The sequence below is a fragment of the Geotrypetes seraphini genome, chromosome 14 (assembly GCF_902459505.1).
Source record: "Geotrypetes seraphini chromosome 14, aGeoSer1.1, whole genome shotgun sequence".
Lineage (NCBI taxonomy): Eukaryota > Metazoa > Chordata > Amphibia > Gymnophiona > Dermophiidae > Geotrypetes > Geotrypetes seraphini.
In genome coordinates this window covers 74537507-74564193 of record NC_047097.1, presented here as the reverse complement: position 1 = coordinate 74564193, position 26687 = coordinate 74537507, and the positions used below count along the sequence as shown (strand labels likewise).

The following is a 26687-nucleotide window of genomic DNA, read 5'->3' as shown; positions in this document are numbered from 1 at the left end:
GGCCTGATTCTATAAAGGGCACCTAATTTAACCCCCGCCAGCCGGGGCTAAAAACTGCGCTAAGTTTTTGTAAAGGAGGGGGGCTAATTGGCAAAATACCCTTAATAGCCTCAAAAAATACTACTAATTGGGCAATGGGCACCTATCACATGGCGCTTAGTGACACCTCAGGCCTAAGTGGGCATTTCTATGGGTGGAGCCTGACTTATGCGCCTCTAAGTGTGATTCTCCAAAATCTTAGGCGCCTTTAAAACCCTGGCCTAAGTTTTTACATAGATGCTGCTAGCCGCGATTCTGTAAACGGCGGTCTACATGTGATTATCACGTGGCTGGCACCATTTTCCTAGGTAGCATTTATAGAATCAGTCCCTCAGTGTGCTCAGTTTTAAAACTGGCCCCTGAACCATTACTCCAAGCCATCAGGGTTTCCCAAAAGGCTTCCTCAGTCCTACGCATAGATTGAAGGCAGGGAGATATTGTTCTGTAGGAAATGCGAGCTTCGCTTCATGCTTGCAGTGGGGCTGAAAGCGACCTGGCTCTGCTCAGGTTCTCAGGCCCACTTATGGTGTGGGTGGGTGGGGTGGAGCCATGGCAGTAACCCTTTTCTTGCTGGATCAGGTGCCTTTCTGGAACGGATGCAATGAGGATGAACACTGTGTCCCAGATCTTGTGCTGGATGGAAGGAGCGACATCCTCAGTGCCATGTGAGTACACAGGATAGGAGGGAAGAGGACTGGAAGATAAAGGCTTGTTATATTGGTGGAGCAAATTGTGAAGGGGCAGGAGGGAGAGACGTTGGATTTAGGGAACAGAAGGGCAGACAGGTCAGTGGATGGGGAATGTAAGGGAAGATTAGATTTAGGGAACAGAAAACAGAAAGGTGGGTAGGTAAGTGGAGAAGAGAAGGTTGCATGGGTGAGCGAGTGAGTGGATGAGGGGGGAAGATTGTAAGCTGGGGCAGTAAGAAGTAACGGGTGGATGAGCAGTTTTCAACATGAGAAATAAGCAAGATGAAAAGATGAAGCCACGGTTTCCTTTCCTTCCTTTGGGAGCTTCCAGCTTGTTTTAGTTTAAACTAATTTGGAAGCTAAATGGGACAGAAAAGATGAATTTTCTTCTGTCACATGAGGACACAAGCATTTCTCTATGTTTTAAGCAGTGTGAGCAAATCAGTGGGCATAACCCTGCTCTCAAAAAACCTCATTTCACACATGGACCCTACTGCTCAATCCCCTGTCCAGGAAGAAATGCATTTGTTTCTAATTCTCTGGGGTCCTACTGCATGCAGAGTCTGGCATCTTAGGGTTTGCTATGTGTATATTAGGACTTTTGGTTTTTGGTCCGGTATTTACACAGGGGTTATCTGTGTTCTGATAGGAATGAATGGTGAGAAGCAAACAGTCTGCTTTGTGTAATTTAATTTTGTGGTTAATCATTATTTGTTATTAATAAGATTATATTGTGTGTGTATGAAAAATGAATGGAAAAAATGGTGTTACAATTAGTACTATTATGGGGGCGGGGTCTTGGGCGGAGAATGGGAGGGGTTTTTGCCCCCCAAACCAAAAAAGCATTCTGCTGCCTATGTCCCTGCCTCTACCAGCCCCTCCCTTATTTGCAGAAATCCTCTCACCCTCAAAATACTTCCCTACCATCTCAAGAGCCTCAACTCAGAGTTCCACCACAGCCTTCAGTTGAACTTTCATGTGAGGTGGCATTTCTGATTTTCTGAATCCTTAAAACTACACATGAAATCTCCCACATCCAACGCATGAGGATATTTTTCAAGACCGCTGTGATTCATAGTTCTTCAGAGTATTTGGAAGACCCCCAACACATCTGAACAACCTTTCCCTTCACTTCCTAAGAGAGAATGACACGGGGACAAATTTGACCCCCATCCCCACGGGATCTATCTCAAGGATAGGGATGGAAATAGATCCCACAGGGATAAACTTGTCCCTGTATCATTCCTGATCCAAAACTTACTTCAGACATGCAAGTGAAGATCATTCTTATACCAGAACATCTCCAAAGCACTCTCTCTCTAGTTTCCTACAGCTGCATATGATAAGCAAGAGTTTAATGCTATTCTTCAGTGTTCCTAAGAAGTCCTTGACCTACCTATTCACCAGTCCTTCAAGATCTAGCAAACACCATCAACCACTCAGCCAGTCTCCGACTACCCCACCAATTGGTGATCTCTTAAAAAGCCATAAAATCAGGACTCAAGCCAATATATCACCTGGAAGAGATCAGAATACTCTGGCAACCATAATGCACAAGGTAAACCAAAGAACCGTGCTCAGCCTCAGAGTTGCAGCTTATCAACTTCAATTTCTCTACTACTACCATTCCCTCATACAGAAGTTAGCTGGTGTTACACACTCCCTCCTAGTGGCAGGAACAATTATTGCTTCTCTCCCAAGATCTCCAGACCTGCAAATTCCACCTCATTAATGCCACCTATGATACGTATGACACAGCCTCTCCCAATTCTGCATTCACCATTGGGACATGCAGAGCAGCCTGGCTCAGAGCCTCTGGATTATGAGAAGACCTCCACAACTGTCTTGCATACACCTGTGTAGAAGTAAAACTATTTGGTGAGACAATCAAGGATATGCTCTTTTTCATTAAAGACTATTCTTCCTTGGTTTACAAACTATTCACCCCTACTAGCAGACAGCTAGAAGACAACCAACAGCCCTACTGTTCCCAAAGGAGATTCCACACAGGCGTGTCAACCCATGCAATGCTATCAGTAGCATAAGAAGCCATAGCTTGCTGCTCCCTCAGTATCTAACACAGTTTGCTAGTAGATGACAGATTCAAGGTTTTCAAAGAGGCGTGGTGATCCATCTCAAGGCTACCACAATAGCTGCCTCTTTGGACCTCAAAAATGCTTAAGCCTACGAACACATCCCATCCATCCTTGAACATTAATGCCAATACAAGGTCCTCCTCTTTGGTCTGTCTTTGGCAGCTTGAGTCTTTACCAGATACAGTAGCAGCAACCCACTGTTGTAAAGAGGACATTTGGTCTTTCCCTATCTAGGTGATTTGACTGGTGTCAGGTCAGACTGCACAAGATGTGACCAACACTATACAAGCCACAACATCAATGCTTTGGAGTGTAGGCCTCATTATAAGTGAAGAAAGGTCACACCTGGGTCCAATTCACCTGAGGGTGTGCAGATCTAAATGCTTTCTTTTAGATAGCAGGAAACAAAGCCTACAAACACTGTGCTCAGGTCTAAAAGCTCTGCTTGACTGATTGTTTCTAGACAACTGACTCGTTCATCTCTTTCTCTTCAATAACGGTTTCTTGACCTATTAATCACTTTCTTCCACCTCTCTTAAGTTCAATCAATTTGTACCTTTGTTTAATCTTTTGTTTAAATTCTTTATTCATTTTTGCATATTACAAGTGTATTAGATAAAATCATATGAACTTATAAATACACACTTGATTAACTCTCATATAACACATTAAATATAACATTTCTTTACATATTTATATTCTATATCTTGAATATTATGTAATACACCTAATATCAAAACAATTATTATTAAATAGAAACCCTCCCATCCCCATCCCTTCCCGTAACAGAATTTCATACAAATACAGTGAGACTATTGACATATTCATATGCATTATGAGATAAATAAAAATAATACCCACCCTTTTCCCTTCTATCAAATATCTTACTTTGGGAAAATGTTATCGTTCATTACAAAAGTCTGTTAATGGTCTCCAAATTTTCTGAAATTTACCAAAATATCCTTTAATCGTTTAATCTTTTGTAAACCACATAGAACTTCAAGGTTCAAGGTTTATTATTAATTTGATTTATCGCTAAATCTGTTTCCAAAGCGATATACATAAATAAAAGCATAAAATATAAAGATACAAATTAAAACTCAGTAACAACAGTTTTAAAATAAGACAAACTTGAATTGGGAGGAAAAATGGGGGAAATATTACATCTGTTATGTATAGAAAAACAAATACGGGAAAAAACATAAGGAAACAGGGGTAAGTAGAAGGTTAAAAATTAAAAAAAATTTTTTTTAAATAATGAGTATTAAAAATATCTTTAAAAAGGTAGGTTTTCAAAATTTTTTTTAAAGAATGGAGATCTCTTTCGTTTGTAATGTGTTGTGGTAAAGAGTTCCACCATTGTGGACCCATAACAGAAAACATGTCTGCTCTTCTTGTTCCTATTGTTTTAAGAGAGGGTATCACTAATAAGTTTTGGGAAGATGATCTAAGTGAGCGAACGGGGTTGTAAGGAATTAACATCCTTGATATAAACAGAGGTTCATTATGAACTAGGGTTTTAAAAATGAGCAACATAACCTTATATAAAATTTGGTGGCTAATAGGAAGCCAGTGAGCGTCGATAAAAAGAGGCGTAACGTGATCAAATTTCTTTGCATTGTAAATCAGTTTAATGGCAGTGTTTTGAACGATTTGAAGACGTCGCTTTTCTTTTTGGGAAATGTTTAGCAATAGGGAATTACAGTAATCTAATTTGGCTATGACTAGTGAATGAATCAGTATATTGCGTGATTTAGGCTCCAAAAATTTGGCGATTGATCTTATTAGCCGTAGTTTATAGAAATAAGATTTAACTATATTGTTAATATGCTCGTGGAAAATTAGTTTATCATCAATTGCGGTATATAAACTGTTATTATTATTATATCATGCACGTGTAGGGTCACATGGCCTCCACAGTTCCCATCATTCCAGACTGTAATTATTTCTGTTTGTTGTTTTATGTAATTTATTTTTTATTATTTTATTGTAAACTGCCTTGAGGCTTCTGGTCAAAGGCATTTAATTGCATATGTATTTAAAAAAAGAGTAGTACTAGCTCCTTACCCTTCACACATGGTACCTCTACACTCTGCCTTTATCTGAAAGTAAATCTGCCACTGAATGTAGTATCCACATTTCGCACAGCACAAAAAAATCAGCAATCCCAGTGTTCATCTGTGAAGGGTTCTGGCTTCTGTTTCCAGCCCAGATGTCCCACTCTTCAGATTGGCCAAAGGGGAGGAGTCATAGTCATTATAGAATAGTGACATCTAGTGGCTGGATTTAGGGCCACAGGTGTGTGGCTCTGGCTGAGGTCTGTGAGGCCAAAATTCAGCTGGCCGGGAATGGCTTCTGGCTGCCTCAATAGCACATAGCAGGCTATCCCATGATATTCAGCGAAAGATAAGATAGCTATTTCCTGCTGAATATCCAGCTTAACAGATTGGCTGGTGACTGACTGGTTACCACCAATATTCGGAAGCTCTCTAAGTTCACCAGCCAGATAGAACAGCCTAAAAGGATCTTTGGCCATTGAATCTTAATACTGCTGAATACTGGCCTAGCAGACTATGCCTCAGCCACACAAAAATAGACTGGAAATTCAATGTATCACCAGATACAGCACCAGTATTGAATTTTAGGGCTCACTGTGGACTGTGGGAGATTGCTGGTGATCTCCGATGGTTTGAATATTGGGGGGGTGTAAGTTGACAGGGATACAAAATAGTGGCAAAATCCCTGAAAATGGTGAAAAAAAGTTTGTGGTCTCGATACCAGTCTTAGTTCTGATTGATCTGCTAGTAGAAAGAGGGAAGGAAACTACTGGGGCCAAACCATTACGAGTCTACTTATGTTCTGTCATGAGCTTCAGATGTGTTGTGTGTCTTACAGGGCGTTCTGCAGACAAGTGCTCAAGAGATCTCCTGCTGAATGCTCGGCCTACACCCTGTCATTCGATACCTCGGTGTTTATCATAGAAAGCAGCCGGCGGCGTGTAGCAATGGAGGTGACGCTGGAGAACAGAGGCGAGAATGCATATAACACCATCCTGAACATCTCCTTCTCCAGGAACTTGCACTTCTCCAGCCTGATCCTAAAGGTTCAAGCTTCTCACATCTGTAACGTTCCTCTAGGTACCCCCTTACATTCAGATGTGGCAGCCTTCCTGCTCTTCACCCTCTCAAGGTCACAGTCAAATGCAGCATGCCATATTAGCAATGCCAAGCCACTGGGGCTTTCTCTGAATTAAATGTCCAGGGGATGTCTTTTCTGATTCCCATTGACTCCTTCCCTTGGAACACCCCAAAACAACCTTATTTGTTCCTCCACAGTATTCCCTTCACTACTGCTGACTGCTTTCCTGCCCCCACTGCAGCTGTTGGAATTCAAGACTCGCTGCACCAAAATCCCCCTCCCTGAACTCTTTCAACAGTCCACAGAGCAGATGAAATTGAATGTGGACAAGTGCAAAGTGATGCACATTGGAAAGAATAATCCAGATCATAATTACTTGATGCTGGGTTCCGCTTTAAGAGACCCCAACTTAAGAAAAAGATTGAGGTGTCATTTTGGACAATATGCTGAAATGTTCTCTTAGGCTTCCAAGGCTGACGTCATGATTGTAGCAGTTTTCTGAGTCCAGGTAGATAAAACCAATGTTTCAGCCATCATGCTGTGGTTTTCTTCGGGGTTTGCTGTGAGGTCTTCTGTGTGTCTTTATATATATTGGGTCCACGGACCTGATCGAGAGATCAAGGAAGTCTGTTGGTCATGAATTTGAATTTTAGCAGGGATGTTTGAATGCTGAATATTGGTGGGAGCATTCAGGACCCAATTTTAAATTCTATGGTTCCACTTTTAAATTATGTCAGAAAAGAGGCTGGAACTTTGGAGATGAAAGACAAACACCTTCTTCCTCCAGCATGATGGCTGAAATATTGGTTCTACCTACCCAGAGGTGGCGAGACCCCAAAACTGCTACAATATGTTGAAATCTTCAGTGTGTGATGATGGCCAAAAAAGCAAACAGGATGTTAGAAATTATCAGGCAAGGGATAAAAGATAAAACAAAGAATATGGCTCCATGATGCAACCTCACCTTGAGTATTGTGTGCAGTTCTGGGTCACTGTATCTCAAAAAAGATACAGCAGAATTGGAAAAGAAATTTAACATGGACAAGTGCAGGTTTAAATGAGGAATGAGTGAGTCCCTGTTCTTCCTCTTCCACCATTTTTGTGTTTGAAAATAATACAGTAGGAGAAGGGAGGTTGGAGTCAATGGAAGGGGAGTCACAGTGCTTACAGAAAGGATTTTTTTTCTTCCTGCTGTGTCAGAGGTGAATTTCTGGGAGGGCCCAGGGATAGGCACATTTCTTCCCCCTCCCCTCACATCTCCCCTACTCACATATTCAATGTTAAAAATATCTTGGCTGGCAAGGATCCCCCAAACCCTGCCAACTGAACATGTCCTTTGCTGGAAAACCCTCCACCCTCAGGCCACATGAATACTTAGAAAAGTGGTGCCTCTCCTTCCCATTGTAACCTAGTAGATGATGGCAAATAAAAACCTGCCTGGTCCCTCCAGTTTGTCCAACAGTCAAATTCATGATCAATTCCTGATTAAACCAACAATGTTATTAACTAACAGCACTGTACTCATGAAATTCAACTTTAAAAGGTCCTCCCCCCCCCCCTTTTTGGTTATATGGTATGACCTTGTTAAGCAGAGCAGCCCATTATTACTCCGCAGTAAGCCCAGTAAACTCTTATATTATGCAGACATCAACCTGTGGAGTATAGCGTTCAAGTCTAGTCTCCTTTATCTCAAGAAAGATATAGTGGCACTAGAAAAGGGTCAAAGAAGAGCGACCAAGATGGTAAAGGGAATGGAACTCCTCTCGAATGGGGAAAGACTAAAAAAGTGGGAGACAGAATGGGTACAAGTGGATCGATTTTTCACTCCATCAAAAATTACAAAGACTAGGGGACACTCAATGAAGTTTCAGGGAAATACTTTTAAAACCAATAGGAGGAAATATTTTTTCTCTCAGAGAATAGGTAAGCTCTAGAACGCATTGCCAGAGCTTATGGTAAGAGTGGATAGCGTAGCTGGTTTTAAGAAAGGTTTGGACAAGTTCCTGGAGGAAAAGTCCATAGTTTGTTATTGAGAAAGACATGGGGGAAGCCACTATTTGCCCTGGATCGGTACCATGGAATATGGCTACTCCTTGGGTCTTGGCCAGGTACTAGGGACCTGAATTGGCCACCATGAAAACGGGCTCCTGGGCTTGATGGACCATTGGTCTGACCCAATAAAGCCATTCGTATGTTCAGACATTGTGTGTAACTTAGGCACCAGCCCAAGATACAGCAATATCCTTCTTAACATACTGTTGCGTTCACTCTCACTTTCTGGAGAAGGGGTTAGGAGATACAGCTGGAATTAGGGTTGGATGTTGGTGCCGGCTTTAGGGGTGAGGTTGCAGTTGGAATTGGAGTTTCTAGTTTTATTGGTCTTAATATACTGCGGTTTACTAGCAACAAAAAAATCAGAAATAGGACAGCCCCATAAAAGAACCCCCTCCCCCATTAAAACTAAAATTTAAAAAAATCATTAAATCGATACATCAAGAACCTTGTACTCCACAGCCTCCCCTTCCCCCATGCGCAGTATTGAGAGACCAACGTCTTGATGAAAAACAATGATTCTAAAAACGGGAGAAAGATTGCTCCCCACACAAATCCCCCGGCAGAGCATTGCACAAAAGAAGAGCCAAATAGAACGCACCCCTATACGCTATTTCCAATCGTGTATGCCAAACGGCCGGAACTCGACTGCACAGGTTGGAGTTGGATAATTGAGCGTGAGGTGGATTTGAAGAGTTGGCCTCCTGATTGAAGAGGATTTCAGGTAGAGCTTGAAGCTGATAGCTGTGGTCAGTTGTAAGGGCATGGATCAGGTTGAGAATGGAATTGGATTAACTTCTGTTGTTTTCTCAACAAACAAATGACGCTGGTTAATTCTGTGCAATATCCAGATCCGAATGCTCAGAGGGTGAATCCGCAGACGTGTAGAACCACTTCTACGCTGCAGGCGTCCGGTGTCTGAGGAGCAAACGCCAGTGGAAAATTGTGGGCAGCCTGTTCCCACAGAATGAGAAGAATGCAGGGGCCTCTTCTCTTCCTCTGTTCAGAAAGACAAGCCAAGCAGAACAAGATCCCAAAGCACATTCAACTCACAGCCCGGCAAACTCTTCACATAAACTCAGCTCACTTTCCACTGACAGAAGATCCATTACAACACAGACGGAAGCAATTAAAGCCTTTTATGCTCACGGTCACACTTCCCAGTTCCTACTGACTTCTACAAATGAAACTCCGCAATTACTCTGCGAACATGGCCCCACAGGCTTCCGTCCCCCCCTTCCCCCCCCCGCCAAGGGCCATCACTTGAAATGCTCACACTGCCCCACCACAGAACTGGAACAGCATGAGCTAGACACAAACATACACACTTGAAGGGCAGTTCTAGAAGCTGCTGCCTACTGCTAGGTGCCAAATGCAACACTGGCACTTTGCCTGTCATTGGCACTGAGGCGCTATTCTATACCACACTTGCCAAATTTGCGTAGCTTGTACCTGAAAAGGAGAGTCCACAGGGACACGTCATCACGCGATACACACAACTTCTAGAATGCTCTCACTTGCACACCTTGCGTGACTCACTTAGACGCATCACTGCTGGAAGTGGGCATGCCAACTAGCTCTACCCTACTATTCTGTAAGAGCTTAGGAGCATCAAAGCGCCATCAGAGAATTGACGCCAACTACATCCCATTGTGATACCAGGTTGTAGATTGCCTCAACATTCCCTGCAGAACTAAGTCTCTCTGGGTAATTGTAAGATATCCTCTGTTTGCTTATGTTACAGGAGGACACCGATGTGAAAATTGAATGTACGAATGAGGACCGACTTGCCAGCACCAAGGTCTGCAACGTGAGCTATCCGTTCTTCCGTGCTAAAGCCAAGGTAAGGTCAGCTAGGACTAGGGGACATGCAAGGAAGCTATTAAACTCTCAAATTCAATGCCAGAGAATAAGGTGAAAGCAATTAGCTTAGAAGGATTTCAAAAAGGTTTGGAGTCTTACCAATGGTCCATCTAGCCCAGTAGCCCATCTTCATGGTGGACAATCCAGGTCACTAGCCTGGAAAACCCCCAAAAAGTAGCAACTGATCAAGGGCAAACAGTGGCTTCCCCCATGTTTGTCTCAATAGCAGCCTATGGACTTTTCCTCCAGGAACTTGTCCAAACCTTTTTTTAAAAAGCAGCTTTGTTAACCGTTCTTACCACATCCTCTAGCAATGCATTTCAGAGCTTAACTATTCTCTGAGTGATAAATTATTTCCTCCTATTGGTTTTAAAAGTATTTCCCTGCAACTTCATCGAGTGTCCCCTAGTCTTTCTAATTTTTGACAGAGTAAAAAATTGATCCCCTTGTACCCGTTCTACTCTACTCAGGATTATGTAGACTTCAATCCTATCTCCCCTCAGCTGTCTCTTTTCCAAGCTGAAGAGCCCTAACCGTTTTAGTCTTTCCTCATATGAGGAGTTCCATCCCCTTTACCATCTTGGTCGCTCTTCTTTGAACCTTTTCTTGAGATAAGGAGACCAGAATTGAATGCAATACTCTAGGTGAAGTCGCATCATGGAGCGATACAGGGCATTATAACGCTCTTAGTCTTGTTAACCATCCCGTTTTTAATAATTCTTAGCATCTTGTTTGCTTTTTTGGCTGCTGCCGCATATTGGGCAGAAGGTTTCATTGTATTGTCTACAATGACACCCAGATCCTTTTCTTGGGCGCTAATCCCCAAGGTGGACCCTAGCATACGGTAACTGTGATTTGGATTATTCTTCCCAATGTGCATCACTTTGCATTTGTCCACATTAAATTTCATCTGCCACTTAGACACCCAATCTTCCAATTCCTAAGATCCGCTTGCAATTTTTCACAATCTGCATGCGTTTTAACAACTTTGAACAGTTTTGTGTCATCTGAAAATTTAATCCCCTCACTCGTCGTTCCAATTTCCAGATCGTTTATAAATAAGTTAAATAGCACCAGTCCCAGTACAGACCCCTTTGGCACTCCACTGTTTACTCTCCTCCATTGAGAAAAATGATTAGTTAACCCTACCATCTGTTTTCTATCCAATAACCAATTCCTAATCCACAAGTGAACTTTGATACCTATCCCATGACTCTTTAGATTAGTTCTCGAAATTCCTATGCTTCCACTCCTACACCGTTAACAAAAACGGTACCTCATCCTCCCCCTGGAGGCCGATATGTGGAGTCCCGCAAGGCTCACCCCTCTCTCCTATCCTTTTCAACATCTACACGAGTATGCCGAGGAGAGATTTGGTAAAAGCTACAGTTCTTATATTGCATTTTTTACGACAACAATGCTTTGCGGTAGGCGCATTCGGAGCCCGCCAATGACGTCCCTGATTAAACCCCGCCCCAAGTCCTAAAGAGCTAGCGTATGCGCTATGTGCTTCAAAACCAACAAGGATACCTTGCGCACGCGTGTCGATCGATGTTACAGCGAGACGTGTGCGTGAACGGGGGGGGTGTTTACGATTTGATCATTTGCTTGGACAAGCTTTACTGAATCGATCGGCCAGAATGACTCGGACACGAATTGGAGCGATTTGTAGACTTAATGTCCGGCCCTTTCCCAGTCCTCATGTGGTTGGGAGGTTGTCTTTAACAAGACTTTAGCCTTGTTTCTGTCTGCCTGCACTCCCCCCCCCCCTTCCCTAAGTGAATAAGGCTCCACTTCCCCAGATTGTGGCTCAGACCTATCCAGATGACCTGAGGGGCTGCGAATGCTTGTGCGTGGTGGCATCAGGTAGCCAGGACCCAGCCAAAACAAAGGCCGGCTAACTGGGCTTCAAAGCTTTGGCACAGGAGCTGCATTTTCATATTACAATCAGCTGTGCACAGTCCCAGACAGTCTAAGGTCAGCTGTCGATCATTGTAACGCTGCTGGAAGGAACATTTGGGAAAGCATTTCCTCTATGCATTGCAAACTGCACCTCTGTGTTTGGTTTCCATGTGACCCCCCCAGGCTTTGTCTTAGAGAATGACACAGGGACAAATTTGTCTCCGTCCCCACAGGAACTCAATTTCCCTGTCCCTGCCCCATTCCTGTAAGCTCTGCCTTAACCGCACAAGCCTCAAGCACTTATGATTTTAAAGTGTTTGAGGCTTGTGCAGATGAGGACGGAGCTTGCAGGAAAAACTTGTCCCCCTGTCATTCTCTACTTTGTCTCCCTCACACCCATTGGCAAAGCAAAGCCAGAACGTCTTCTCAAAGTATAGTAGAAATAGTGACAAGATGTCTGTGACCCTGATGCTCAGTGGAGTGGAAGGGGTGGGCTCCAGAAAAAGGAGGACAGATTGAGATATCCGGGTTTTACTTCCATTTGTTTCAATAGAAGTAAAGCCCAGATGCCTCAATCCATCCTCCTTTTTCTGGAGCCATATGATAACCCTAGGAAGGGGAGTCTAATGGTCACCGCAGGTTCAATTCCCAATGCAGGTCATGTAAAGCTCCATTTCCTCAGATAGTGAATCCATGAGGGACAGGGAAAATACTGCATCGACTGTATTATGTAAAGCTAAGTGGCTTCCTGAGCTCACTGTCCCAGTCTCGCCTCTCCTGGCTGAACAGTGAGCTCATATGCTAGTGCTCAGCTTAAGGGAGTCTTCCACTGCCTGGTCTCTTTGGTACTGGGAGTAGTAAGGACACGTGGCCTAATTCTGTCATGGGAGGGGGGGGGGCCTGTGTATGTGAAGTATCTGTTTGCAGAACTGGAGGCGCAGGTTTTCAGTTGTCACGTCCACGACTGATGCGATCAAACAATTGAAATTTTTTAGTTGTAATGGGGGTTGTATTTTTCCAGGGGTTTATTTGTTTAATGTAGGGCTCTGATGGGTGAGGGGAGAAGAGGGCAGTGAGATATGGCTGTTAGGGTGAAGGGGTTTGGATCACCTCACTGTTGCTTAATCTCCACAGGTGACCTTTCGACTGGATTTTGAATTCAGCAAATCTTATTTCCTACCAAGAATGAAAATCCTCCTGACTGCTAACAGGTCAGTCGCTCTTCATCCTCTGACAGAAGGACCTGAATGCCTAGGCAGAATCCCTCGAACATAGCCCAGGCCTTGGTTTGGCTCCATTTCGTAGTTCTCCTGTTTTGTAGTTACTCAGTTGGACCTGAGCTAGGAATCAAGACTCCCTCTTCTATGTCCTTGTTCCTAGCTACAGATCCCACCACTGCATATCCTTGACAGCCACGATAGTCCCCGAGTTTGACTGATCAGTGGGATTCAGTCCCAGAGGTTGTGAGCAATCAAACCCAGGTCCCTCCACATGGTATGTGAGATGCTGTCACTGAACTGGCAGATTACTGCAGGTTATATAATACCCACAGTTCACGGAAGAGAACCCAAACATAAGAGGAATTAAGCTGGTATGCATGCCACTGAGGAAAGAAAACATTTGATCTCAAATTTGTAGAAGACTAATTTATGCCATGTAGCATTAGATCAAAACCAAACAAAACGGTGGAATCAGCCAATGGCCAAAATCTTCGTTTATTTCTTCAAAACATTGTCCACATTTGTATAGAGCGGACCCAACACGGGCTGTGTTTCAACAAGACACCTTCCTCAGGGGTCCAGTGATGCAGAAAAGACTGGGCACATCATTGGACCCCTGAGGAAGGTGTCTTGCTGAAACACAGCCCTTGTTGGGTCCGCTCTATACAAATGTGGACAATGTTTTGAAGAAATAAACGAAGATTTTGACCATTGGCTAATTCCACCGTTTTGTTTGGTTTTGGTTTGGCCATGTTTTCTCTGTGGAAACTTGGCTTGCTTCTTTTGCTTCTCATTGGTATGTAGCATTAGATGGAATTATTTCAGAACTGTTCTCGGACCCACTGCTGAGTTTTCTAATAGATATAGACCATCTGGTCTGTCCAGCACGGTGGCCACAGTTGTAGCTGCTGCTTTGACCACCAGTGGCAGGTACAACCTGCTTGGAGGGGGAGGGGGGGAGAGAGGCAGGGATATATTTGGCACCTGTTTTGTACTGTCACTAAAAGCTCTCACCTATCTCCTTTGCTCCATGGCAGGATGTGAGGCCTGGATTTTATTAAGCAAACGCTTTACGAGCAGTAGCGTGGCAAGGGTAGGAGGCAGCTGGGGGGCTGGCGCTCCCCCCCATGCACATCTCTCTGCCCCCTGCTGCTTCCGTTTCCCCATGCCACACCCCGTACCTTTTAAAAATCTTCACCAGAGCGCTGGCTTTCCCTCTGATGTCACTTCCTGGCCCCGTGACCCGGAAGTGATTTCAGAGGGAGCCAGGCCGGCAGGAACAGCAGGCTAGAGTAGTTGCTTGTGCTGGTGAAGATCTTAAACAGGTAGAGGGGGCGGAGAGGTGCTGGTGCCTGGGTCGGTCCACCTCCCCTCACTACGCCAGTGTTTACAAGCATGCTCAAACTGTCTAGTCTGTGACCAGGGAAAGGCCGACATCCTTGCCACTCATTTTTATGGTCCTAAGCCCTGACTAGTTTCAAACACATCTACATGAGACCGAAATTTCTCTTCCGCCTGAAAATGCCCCCCCTAGTTCCTGTCCCTCTGGAGGTGAAGGCAGGCCAAAGGGAGGGGAGGATGCGCCGGACAGAGCTTTCAACTGTTTGCATTGCATTCCAGTGACAGTGAAGAGCTGGTGGCTACGAGACACGATAACTCAATGCTCTTGGATTTCCTGCTGAAGTATGAGTCGGACCTGCTCTTCCACAGGTATTCTCCTGGGTTCCAGTAGACCTGCCATGACAGGGAATGCCGAGGTTCCAGCAGGGCGTAGAGCTACAGCCTCAGCACCCTGAGGTGGTGGGTTCAGATCACTTCATGCCCCACCATCCCAGGTCCATTAGAGACAGATAAGGAAAATGCTTGAAGTGCCTGTATGTAACCCTGTAAAACTCCCCAAAGGCCTACTAAGGACCCTGAGCACGTGTTTTGTCGGCATACAGAGACTGAAGCATTTCCAACCTTTCCCAGTATTAAGCCGATTCCTTCTCTGTCTGACATTTTTGAAACGCTGTCTTTTCACAGATGGTCTCCTTTTCCTTCTGGATATCTGTTGGGAATCTGAGCTGGACCTGGGCCGGGGCCTTTACACAATCAGTGTGGCACGTTCCTTGTGTAGGGAAACGAAAAGCCGGACCCGTGGCCCCAGGCCCAACCTGTTCCACCCCCAGCTCGCTTGTCAGGAGGGCATCTGCGCATGCGCTGGTGTCACACGATGAAGTCGAAAAAAAATGCGCGTGATGTCGCCGCTACCTAGAAAGCTTTCAAAACCCTGAGAAAATGCTGGGTTTTGAAAAGCCGCCAGGGGAAATCCTCTCCTTGGGCTCTGATGCCTCATGTTGGCAGTCACTTAACCCTACATTGTTCCTGTATTCAAACTGGGGAAAAGGTCAAACTTGGGCTTCAGGAGCTCATTTCATTGTCCTTCTCATTTACGTTTTTAGTTCAGTTTAGCCTTTAAAGTCTCTGTTAGGGGTTTTATATAGAAAGGGTTTTAGTCTAGATCAGTGTCTTGCAAACTCTGCGAGCTGCTGCCACACGAAACGGGGGGCTGTGGCTCGAGGGCATCCGGAAGTGTGATGACATCAACATGTGTGATGACATACATGCATGCGCCGAAAAAGAAATGGCGCAGAGAGGTGCTGGCTGGCTGCCTACAAGATGTGCCTCTCGCTCCAAGAAGGCAGTCAGCCTCGCGGCACTCAGTTTGAGATACACTGGTCTAGATTCATATTTTTGGTTGCATTTCAGAGCATAAGATAAGATCAGATTAGGCCATAGATAGCAGTTGAGGAAAGTTTTGTTTAGAGTTTAAGTCTCACCCACCTCTGGCCTGATCTCGGATTTATAGTTCCTTGAACCAATTAATTAGCGCTTAAGAAATAGTCTAAGAAATCCTTGGAGGGTAACCTACCAATTACAACATTAGAAAATATGAATAAAAATTAAAGATTACTATTAGAGGAACTTAGAGTACATATTCCAAGTCCCTTAGCAACTTAAAGTAATCACCAAAATTAAGATGCAAGATGGGGGCTATCCAGTGAGTGTCACATGTTTGGTGAGAGGTCTTCTGTGTGTGCTCGGTGCAAAGAGCTCCTAGCACTCAGGGAAAGGGTCCGATCTCTTGAGGCTAGAGCTGCAGACTTGGAGGAGCTGAGGGAGACAGAGAGGTACATAGAGAAGACCTACAAGGACGTTGTAGAAAAGTCCCACCTCCAGCCTTGGAGGAGGGAGGTCTTCTTAACGGACAGCATCACCCTTGTGAAGTAGGAGGCAACCCTGTAGCCAGGACCTACCCACCAGGGAATGCAATGTCCTCTCTCACCGAGCTTCTGCCCTTGAGGGAAGGGTTTAGGATAAGATTCGATCATTAGGGCATGTAAATAGCTGGGTGGCTGGTAGACATGAGGCTCGCTTGGTCACTTGCCTGCCTGGTGCAAAGGGACTAGGGGACATGTGATGACGCTTCTACGTAGTAGATTTAAAACAAACTAGAAAAAATATTTTGTCACACAATGTGTAGTTAAACTCTGAAATTCATTGCTGGAGAATGTCAGGTTTCAGGTTTATTAAAAATTTCATATACCTGTACTGCCTTATCAAATATCAAAATATTATTAAAAAGAAAAAATACACTAAAAACAATTTTCAATACAGCAATAGGACAAATGATGACTTACTGGTATGAAAGGTAACTGGTCAGAACTACAATATTTAGATAGAAAAGTATGGGAAGGGGGAGGAAGAAGCCATCAGCCAAAAATGTCTGTACGCTTAGCAGGGTTTAAAAAAGGCTTGGCTAGTTTCCTACAAGAGAAGTCCATAGGCCATTATTGAGATGACATTCCTCGGATAAGCAGCATAAAATCTGTTTTGGTGCTTAGGACTTGGGTTGGATCCTGAGCTTGAAGGACCTTCGGTCTGTCCCACTTTCTCTTTTCTTCCTCTTGCTGCAGGATCTGTAGTTTGGATCGGTATGAGATAAAGCCCGACAGCTCCCTGGACAGATATGACAGCATCGGTCCCCCATTCAACTGCACCTTTCAGGTAACGACAACTGCTGTTCTCTCAAAACAAGAATTCAGAGTTGGGGTTTCTAATCGTACCCTTCAAACGTTTCATTTTCTCCCTGTGCAGATACAGAATCTGGGGTTCTTTCCTGTCAATGACCTCACTATTAAAATCCTCATTCCTGTGGCCACCAGAGGTGGGAATCGTGTCCTGTTTTTGAAGGATTTCCTCATTGATCAGGTAGTGACTGCACGCTTGGGGTTTACAGCTCTCATCCTCCTTGTCTCTGTAAAGTTACTGAACACCTTTCCTGGCCGTGGAGAGGATTTCAGCATGTCTTTCATTTGAATTCTCAAAAGCAGAGAAAACTGGGGATTTATCACAGACTTAAAAAAACAGCCGGAAATAATAGAAGAAAAGCAAGATGCTGCCCCATGGGAGACATACAGTAATTCTTAGGGTAATCAGGCTTGGTCTCTTCTGTGCTTTCCCAGCTTACACTGCCCTTGGGGACCTGAGTATAAAGCTTTTCACATGTGAAAGAGAGAGAGAGTCACTTCTAGCTTGTCTAGGAAGGATTCTCTGCCAGGTGGGGCTCCTAATTCAGAACTGTCTTACCTAGCGTCCCCCAGACAGGTCACTCTCAGGATGCAGTTCTGACTCTCTTTCAGGGACAAGAGCAAGAGGAGAATCTGACATGCCCTCCCCCCCACAACTTTGCTCCAGTTCTGCAAGGAAAAGTCCAGGCAGACACTTGTACTGGCCTTTTTTTGTTGGAAATGGATTGTGAAGATTTGAAGGTGCCTTCTGTGCATTTAATTTCCTCCTTAGACCTAGGCACCCCTCGGAGCAACCCACTTCCAACCCTCCTAAATGTACCCTTCCATGAACAATGCTTGGACTTGAAGCAACACTGGGATCAGGAAGGTAAATCACTTTGAACTTTGTCGGCACTAACCTAGCAGATCTATTCTGGAGATCTCTGAAAAAGTACCTTCTAAGCTATTTTTGAAACAAATCCCCTGTTGTAGAACTGTCCCCGGAGCAATGGTTTGCAATCTTTCTGCTTCCAAAGACCACTTTCTGCTTTTCTTTCATCTCTTCACAGAAAAATGTCACCTATAATATTTGGGGCAATAAGACAGACTACAGGCATTCTCCCTCAGAGGAAGACCTAACCCACCACCCACAACTGGTAAGGTCACTTCTGCACCTCTGAGTTTCTCTGTATTTCTAGACTGTTTTGGCCAGGGGGGAATTTGCTGCCAACAATCTTGTGTTGGCAGAAAAGATAGAGAGCGGCTGGGTCCCAACTCCTCAGACACAGCTGCAGTTCCAGACCCTCGGACACAGCTAGGGCAGGTCCGGCAGTGCTATATGGCCTGCCAAAAAGCAAATAACAAGGCTATCCGTCGATATTCAGCGGGAGAAAGTCAGCTATCCCCTGATGAATATCCCAGTGACCAGCTAAGTGACTGTCACCACCAATATGTAGCAGCTGGCCAGCTAAGGCACAAGCCTAAAAAGCAGGTCTAAATCTTGCCTTGACTGGCTAAATGCACAGCGACAAACTTTAAGCCAGAAATTCAATACTAGTGGCTGGATACGGCCCCAACACTGAATTTCCAGGATCACTGCGGCCCAGTGGCATAGCTGGGGAAGTTGGCACCTAGGGCGGTGATACCCGGCATTGCCGCGTTGTGCATTCCCTGCTCTTCTCTGCCCCCAGCATGAGCCGTGTCTTCTACCTACTTGCACCGGCCTCGGCTCCCTTCTGACATCACGTCCTGGTCCTGTATTGCTGACACCGGCGAACATTTCAAGAGGAGGAGAGGCGCTGGCACTCCCGTGAAAATGGCAGCCAGGGCGGTCTGTACTCCCTCACTATGCCACTGCCCTGGACACTGTTGGGTGAGTCCTGGGGCATCTATTGTCAAGGAAACAGAGTCAGGTGCTGGTGGAAAATCCAGACCTATGGCCACACACCCCAGCCCCACCCCCTTTAACCTGTTCATGTGGGCGTCACGTCACTGTGTTGCAACTGCACATTTGCGGATGCGGACGTCTGGTAGCCCTATGGTGGAGTCCTATGTGACTCAAGGTACCAAGTTCGTGTTGGATAAACTCCTAGGGCTTTTCCATGAAGGAGACCTGGTTCAGCTCCCCCCAGTATACAGACAATGGGATTCTTGCAACAGCCAGTCATGGCAAGAAAACTCTTGGAAAAAAAGCTTTTCCCCCTCCACATTTCTCTGAGTTTTGTCATTGTAAAGAGCACTTAGCAGAGTTTTCTTGTTGTGAGTGGTTATTTGACTGCACTGCACGCCTTCCTAGCTCCCAGTCCCTTCCGTCAATGCTCTTGAATTTCTTTGCTAGTGAAATGCCACATGGGGAGGGCGAGCTTTTCTTCTTTCTGGCTACACAATGACATCTGCTGGCTGGTAGTGATATTGCAGGATTTTATTTTGAAAAGGGAAACTTTTATAACTACAGTAAAACCTTGGATTGCAAGTAACTTGGTCTGCAAGTGTTTTGCAAGACAAGCAAAATATTTTATTAAATTTTAACTTGATATACAAGCAATGTCTTGCAATACAAGTACATACAGTATACACACATCACAACTGAGCTGACGGTTCTTCTATTTCTGACGCTGAGGGAGTGTAGTGACTGTTCTAAATGAGCAAAGTCTTGCAATACAAGTACGTATAGTATTTTGTATTAAAGTTTTTGGGTTGTGGAATGAATCATCTCAGTTTCCGTTATTTCCAAAGGGGAAATTTGCTTTGATATACAAGTGCTTTGGATTACAAGCATGCTTCTGGAACGAATTATGCTCACAAACCAAGGTTTTACTGCTTACATTACGTGCTTGTGCTTTGATAATTCATGAATACATTTTTATCTGCTATTCATTCTCAGTTAACATATATGCAAACTGTATATTGGTATTAGATCCCCAGTATGTAATTAGAATAAAACTTGTACGGTAACTATGGCAAATTGTAACCTGTTCTAAGCTCTTTGAGGAGAACGGGATTAAATAAACTGCACCCCAACCCTGTTGCCTTGACGCTTCTTCAGCGGGCAGTTTTAGAAAAGCCAAGTTCTGTAGAGAAAAAAGCAAAGGACCATTTCCGGGCGCTGTTAATGGCAAGCATCTGTTTTCAGAATCACAGTAATGCTGATGTGCTGTCAATTGAGTGCAATATGCGAGTGGACTCGAGCGAGGAGATCAACATCCACTTGTATGGGAATCTGTGGATGAAATCATTCAAAACTGTAAGTATGGATTTACTAATTCAGCCTGTCCCAACCTACCCTGGTTTTGCTGAGACAACTCAGCTCAGTTTTCTTGTCCTTCTCTCTTTCATCCTCTTCCTGGGACACAAACATATGTTTCCCTACTCCTCCATGACCTGTCCTAGCCTTCCACTCTCTGGGTTCTCACTGCTGCCCTCTGTAGGTTACGCATTGAAAAAGCCCATACTGGTGAAAGCACACCGCTGTTTTAAGAGTAGCAAGGGTCAGAGCAAAAGAAATGGCACGAAGCAGCAGGCATAACCCCAAACAGCAGCATGGGGGAGAGAACCTGCACAGAGGGCGGATACAACTCCTGCTACCACGCTGGTCTTTATCTGCCTTTCTGCACGCTTATTTTAGTTGTGAAAATATCACAAGGTATTCTGCACACTAGGCCTAGATTAGGCATTTATTCTATGACACCACCCAGAAACGAATCTTTCCAGTCACTGCCCTTTGCAACTCACTTCCAACATCTTGATAAATTTAAAACAAATTTTAAAACAGTGACCTCAATCCCCTGAGACTCCAGTAACGGAAGAGCATAACGTCACCCCCACCCCACGGTGTTATCGTTCATCGCTCTTCTTTCGTATTACAGCCTTCCTTTCCATTTGTCCCTGTACGTTTTGTAATGTTTATGTCTTTCGTCATACTCCCCTAAAGTTTTTAAATATTTTTATTCTCTAGTTTTGTACACCGCTTAGACAGTTTATTTAACCTCTTTGCTGCTTTCCTGTCTCCCAGCTGAAGTTCAGGTCTCTGAAGTTGGTTATCAGCGCAGCTCTGCAACGCCGCTTCCACAGCCCTTTCATCTTCAGAGAAGAACAGCTAAGTCGGCAGGTAAAGGCCACAGAAGCACCACTGAGCCAGAAACCGCTTTTGAAATCTTTCCTTCTGCCACTTAAGATCCAATCCATAGACATCTGGTCTAGCGAGAAAGATTTTTGAAGCTGAGTAATTTAGAGATTTTTAAAAAGACATCAAAGCAGTGTCCACTCTGTAGAGGTTTGCTTGACCTTCTTCCAAGAAAATCTCAACCCAAAGGGGATTACAATAAATATCAAATCATCCTCTATACTAAAACCCTAAGCGCACATGCGCACTTAAAACGCCGTGTTCCCTGACAGCGTGATGTGTGCCTCCGTGCTGAATTCGATTTCAGTTGTGTGGGGCGGCTTGCGAGGGCTTGCGGCACATGCAGCGATTTCAGCGGTGGTGGTTTGACTCCTGCGCTGCTGCTGCTGGAACGCCTCTTCTCTGGACAGGGGGAGCAGGGAAGGGGTGGTGGTGGACAGCTGAGGAAAGAGAGAGACAGAAAGAAAAACAGACACACACATCTATTCTAGCACCCGTTAATGTTAATAACGGGTGCTAGAATAGATGTGTGTGTCTGTTTTTCTTTCTGTCTCTCTCTTTCCTCAGCTGTCCACCACCACCCCTTCCCTGCTCCCCCTGTCCAGAGAAGAGGCGTTCCAGCAGCAGCAGCGCAGGAGTCAAACCACCACCGCTTAAAGACTAGTAGTACATAATGCATTAATAAAACACACTATGCATCAAAAATGCAAATTACATCCATAAAATATAACAACAGTCAAACATACAGTAAACCATCTTAAACCCAGTCTCATTACAAGGGAAAGATTGCAATCTCTCTAGCAGAAGCCATCCTTAAGCAATGCTGCAGACTTTGTTGTGGGACTAGCAGCCAAATTAGGGAGTGTTTATCTTTTAAGAAGCAGTAGACTGTCCCTGATCAGTAGAGCTTACAATCTAATTTGGGCAGGCAGACAGGACATATAGGGGTTGTGGTGTTTCTTGCAGAGAGAATGATAGGATGGACAAAGGCATCTTATGGTGAGTGGGAGTTAGATGGGTTTTTAGCTTGGATTTGAATGCTACTAGACACGGAGCCTGACATAATGACTCAGGCAGTCTGTTCCAGGCATATGGCGCAGAAAGATAGAAGGGACGGAGTCTGGAGTTGGTAGTGGAGCAGGATACAGATAAGGGACCGAACTGGGGACCTTCCCCTGCGTACAGCACTGACTCTGTGCTATATCAGATTGCAAGGGACATGCTTTCACTTTCTCTTTACAAGCAGTGTGAGGACTTGGTTTCTCTTCTAGGGATCTGTGGGTCTGCATGTGTTATGGACTGAGCTGCCTATCACTAAATGCAATTTGGTATCTCTGGATTTCAGATAACGCTGGAAATTTCCAAGCAGGAAGCGTGGGAGATCCCGGTCTGGATAATCATTGGCAGTACTCTAGGGGGGCTGCTGCTCCTGGCACTGCTGGTCCTAGCACTCTGGAAGGTAATGGTGAGCCCAGAGCTCCAGGGCTGCGCTGTCTTTCGCAGTCAGAACCACAGTAGTTCAAGCGGCTGGGCAGCTTCCTGTACACTTTAGTTTTAGTACTTAATTTGAACAATAATGTTTATTGAACATATTTCAACATTATCCTTAAAATATTTAAACTAAATGCATGTTTACAATGCACATACAACTATTTAAGAAGTAAAAATGTACAGTAAGTTACAGAGTTCAACTGTGAAATGCCACATTTGTCGGGAATCTAAGGTTCAATTGGCAGCTCAGGTCTTTCAGTGCCTGGCTTGGTTTCAATGCTGCAGAGACAGTCCTAACAACCGCTGGGGAGGAGGGGGGGACCCAGAATCCCTGCTTAGTTCATAGCAAAATCTGAAGCTCAATGGCTGTAGGCTTCCAGAAGGACCCCAGCTGAGGGCTGTCACTGTAGCACAATCTCTGGATAGTTGTAAGCAGAGGCTCTCGTACCATATCCTGCCCTGGAAACCTCCAGGGAAAAGCCCTGAGGCTCCTGTAAGAAAAAATTTGGGGAGATGGGGGCAAATGAGGGGAAGACTCGACCAGTCAAGTGTGGCACCCCTGAGGTCGGACGGACCCCCTTTAGCAACACACCAGGCTTTCTGCTTACAGCACTTTGGTTCTAAGAACGAGGAGTAGGAGAATGCAGACACACTTGCTAATGGCCCAGAAACCTCCTCCGGCTGAAAAGCTTTCTCTGAAACCTTTCAAGATTCAATCGACTGACCAGCTGGCAGCCATCCCTTCAATTTGTCCAGCTGGGGGTCCTTTGAAACCCACCATTCATCTTGGAAGAAGAGATTGCAGATCCGTCAAGGAAGTTCCATTCCATCTCCAAGGCCAGGGATTTTACACCAGATTTTTTTTTGGGAGGGGGTGCTGAAACCTATTTTACACTTGCATAACTTCAATCTGTTTTTAAAGAAAGAAAAGTTGACGATGAATTCATTAGCCATCCTCTTCCTCTTCCTAGACAGCAGAACGATTGACTTGCCTCTCTAGGTCTTAAGGATAGCCACACCCACATATCCACCAGCCCACTCTCAATGGCTCCATTTCATCTTCCAGTACAAAGTTCTTCCCTTAGAATCCTCAGCATTTTTACAACGTGTCTGGCTGTTATTGCTGCCCATCTCTGCAAGAGCAGACACTACATTATTTCTTACCTGGATGCTCATTTCCAGTCCATCAAAACTCATCAATCCCTACAAGAGACTTTAGGCTTCTTACTCATCAAGCAGAAGTCCAACCTCAGGAGACTGAAGCTTCTCTGTGACTGCCCATTGGGTACCCAAGGACTGAACTACAGACAGGTCCTATTTGCAGGCTGAGAAGGATTTAAGGAAAACATCTTGCTTGTTACCTAATGATCTAGGTAAGCTGGCCTCCAAGCAGATTCTTTCTTCCTGGATGTCAGACTGCATTTCTCTTTGCTCAAAGTATTCAGACTTACAACCCCCAGGCCACATCAGTCCTCATGTACTCAGGGCCAAAGCAACATTGATCCAGGAGGTCTGTAAAGTAGCCACTTAGACATTCTCAAAGCACTGTCTGGATAATTCGGCCTTTGGCCAAGCAGTCTTACACAACTTGGATGCGCAGTGAATGTTTCCTCTCTGCCACCAACATCCTTAGCTCTAGACTCATTGTAAAGAGGCTTACATGGGCTTGCTTGTCTACAGAGAAAGCAAAACGTTAAGAAATCAACTAAATATTGTCTTAATTTCATCTGTGTATGTCACAGAACAGCTGTCCGCAAATGAATCCGGAGAGGATCCAGAGGGAAACACGTGAGTCACCACAGACTCAACAAGTAAGAAAAGTAAAGCTCTTTCTTGCTGGAGGAGAGCTCCAGACCCTCCAGCTTCATTGAATGACCACTACAAAATGTGGCTGCATTTTCCTGCTCCTACAAAGAACCTCTGTTACAGGTAAGTCAGAGGCAAGAACGAATCACCAAATGGAGGTTCCTGAAATGATGGATTTAAGGGTAACTGTGAGCAAGGGTAGGGTGTCTGTGGCCATTCATGCTTGATGGGGGCTCTTGGTTCAGAGGGCAGCTGGGGATCCGTACTTACAGATCTTCCTTTTTTTCTAGCTGGGATTCTTCAAACGTTCCACTCCAAGGCATGTTGACGAGCAGGACTCAAATGGCAAAGCCCTGGAATGAGAAGTGTGTCCAGCAAGAGGCACCAGGAAGCATGTGTGAGGGAGGCACCCCTGCACAGCTCAGATACCATTACAGGACATGCTAAACCACTTCAGACTGGTGTTAAGATAAAGCACTGTCTGCCCACAGCTGACCAGCATGTAGGAAACATGAGGTCCCATTCCTGCTCTCCTCCGCTCCAGGCATAGTCTGACTCCTGAGGCCCCACCCTCACTGCAGGGCTTAGTCAGGCCCCTGGCTCCCCTAGCGTTAAGTCATTATCTAGGGACTCCTCACTTCAAGAGATAGTCAGTCCCCCCCCCCCTTGAGTTCAGTCAGGTCCTAGGACTCCTGTTTCCCTTTGGGTCTGTCAGGCCCATAAGGCTCTGCCTTCCCTTCAGAGCTCAATCAGGCCCATAGGGCATCTCCTGGTTTTTGTTTTATCTCTTGTTATTTTTCAAAGGTGGGTGTATTTATTTTTGAAGTTGTATGTTTAAGAGTATTTATTTTCAGGGCTTCTCATTGACATGATCCCATTTTTCACAGGCTGTTTCGAGAGCCTGTTTTGATGCTCTGACTGTAGGAAAGCCCAAAGCCTGGATCCTGCATCGTACATGGGATCTGTCTCTATCTAACTCCCCCCCCCCCCCAGCTCCTTTGTGTTTGGGCTGCATGAGTTCCTTCTTTACCTCACTGGATGCTGCTGGACTTTTCTTCTTATCACGGAGCTGAGCACAGCTTTGAAACTTGTGTGCAGCGATGCCAAGAATGTAAGAAAAACCATGATGGGTCAGACCAAGGTCCATTGCACCCAGCACATTCCAATGGGTGGTCAAGGCTTGAACTCTGGCTACTGTCCGCTTATGCATCTTCAACATCAACTTACAACGGAATCATCTGAAAAAGTCTGTCTAAGGCGAAGTGTCTAGCTCACATTTATGAACCTCAGGCTTGGCTCAGAAGTTTTACACTTGTAGTAATTCAACCCATGGACCCAGTATATGCACAGGGATTTCTCTGTCTATTTAAAACATGTCTGCCTTCTCCTTGGTTTCTCTGTTAGCAGAATCCCATTTACATCCCGAATGTCTATTGCTATAGGTCAAGTCCGAACTATAAATCACCAAAAGTGAATATTTAAATGACTTGGTTCTCTGACCACATCACTGCCTCTCTCGTCTTGGGCCATTTCTAATTGCTTTGGAGACTTGGTGGCAGCAGTCGTTAGCTTAGAAGGACCTTCCTGCTTACTCTGGCACTCACCGAATGGAAGACTGCATCGCAAAGCTCCATTTGGATTTTTAAGCAATAGCTGTGGCTAATGTATGACCTTTACTCTTTAAATAATGGAGCGGCCACATTCCAACTCGTGAAAAAAGCAGGACGCAGAGTGAGAAGGGACGGCGGATGTGTTTTAAAAGTGGTATGTTTACAATATGTCCCAAAAATCATCAGTACACGTTGTTTTTTTAATTAAATTTTGTATCTTCTGCGATTGAGTTACTTAAGAATTGGTAATGCTTGAAACAATTTGAAATTAGGACATGGGCAAATAAGCCTAGTCAAAGCCAGAAAAACATTTAACCCTTTAATTGCCAGATGGTGAAAACAGCTGCTTTATGTAACTTGATGTTGAATGAGAGCAACAGTGCCAAGTAACAGACATTTGGAGATGCAGCAATGTCAAATAAAGGATTAAGGGATGAGTTTTTGGGACATCTCAAAGTGACTTTAGAGCTACTGCCCACTTACAGCAACAAACAAATCACTCTAGATAATATTTATAAATGAACTGTATAGATGGTGTAAGTAGATATGCAAACAAGATTTGATATGCTCAGAATCATGGAGGTGGTAACTGGGGAAACCTCAACA

The 26687-nt window shown here is 44.7% G+C and overlaps 1 protein-coding gene across 3 annotated transcripts in view; it reads left to right on the top strand.

Annotated features, from left to right (window-relative positions):
- ITGA11 (integrin subunit alpha 11) overlaps window positions 1-26307 on the top strand; it is an 85651-nt gene extending 59344 nt beyond the window's left edge. For all 3 annotated transcript variants that reach the window (XM_033920049.1, XM_033920050.1, XM_033920051.1), the window contains 12 exons: window positions 619-704; window positions 5720-5927; window positions 9759-9857; window positions 12914-12990; window positions 14620-14709; window positions 16959-17049; window positions 17140-17253; window positions 18122-18208; window positions 20185-20295; window positions 21064-21159; window positions 22520-22633; window positions 24762-26307. In XM_033920049.1, the coding sequence (XP_033775940.1) occupies window positions 619-704; window positions 5720-5927; window positions 9759-9857; window positions 12914-12990; window positions 14620-14709; window positions 16959-17049; window positions 17140-17253; window positions 18122-18208; window positions 20185-20295; window positions 21064-21159; window positions 22520-22633; window positions 24762-24833 (1245 nt within the window). In that variant the 3' untranslated portion in view covers window positions 24834-26307. The remainder of the gene's footprint in view (window positions 1-618; window positions 705-5719; window positions 5928-9758; window positions 9858-12913; window positions 12991-14619; window positions 14710-16958; window positions 17050-17139; window positions 17254-18121; window positions 18209-20184; window positions 20296-21063; window positions 21160-22519; window positions 22634-24761) is intronic.
- Window positions 26308-26687: the final 380 nt, after the last annotated feature.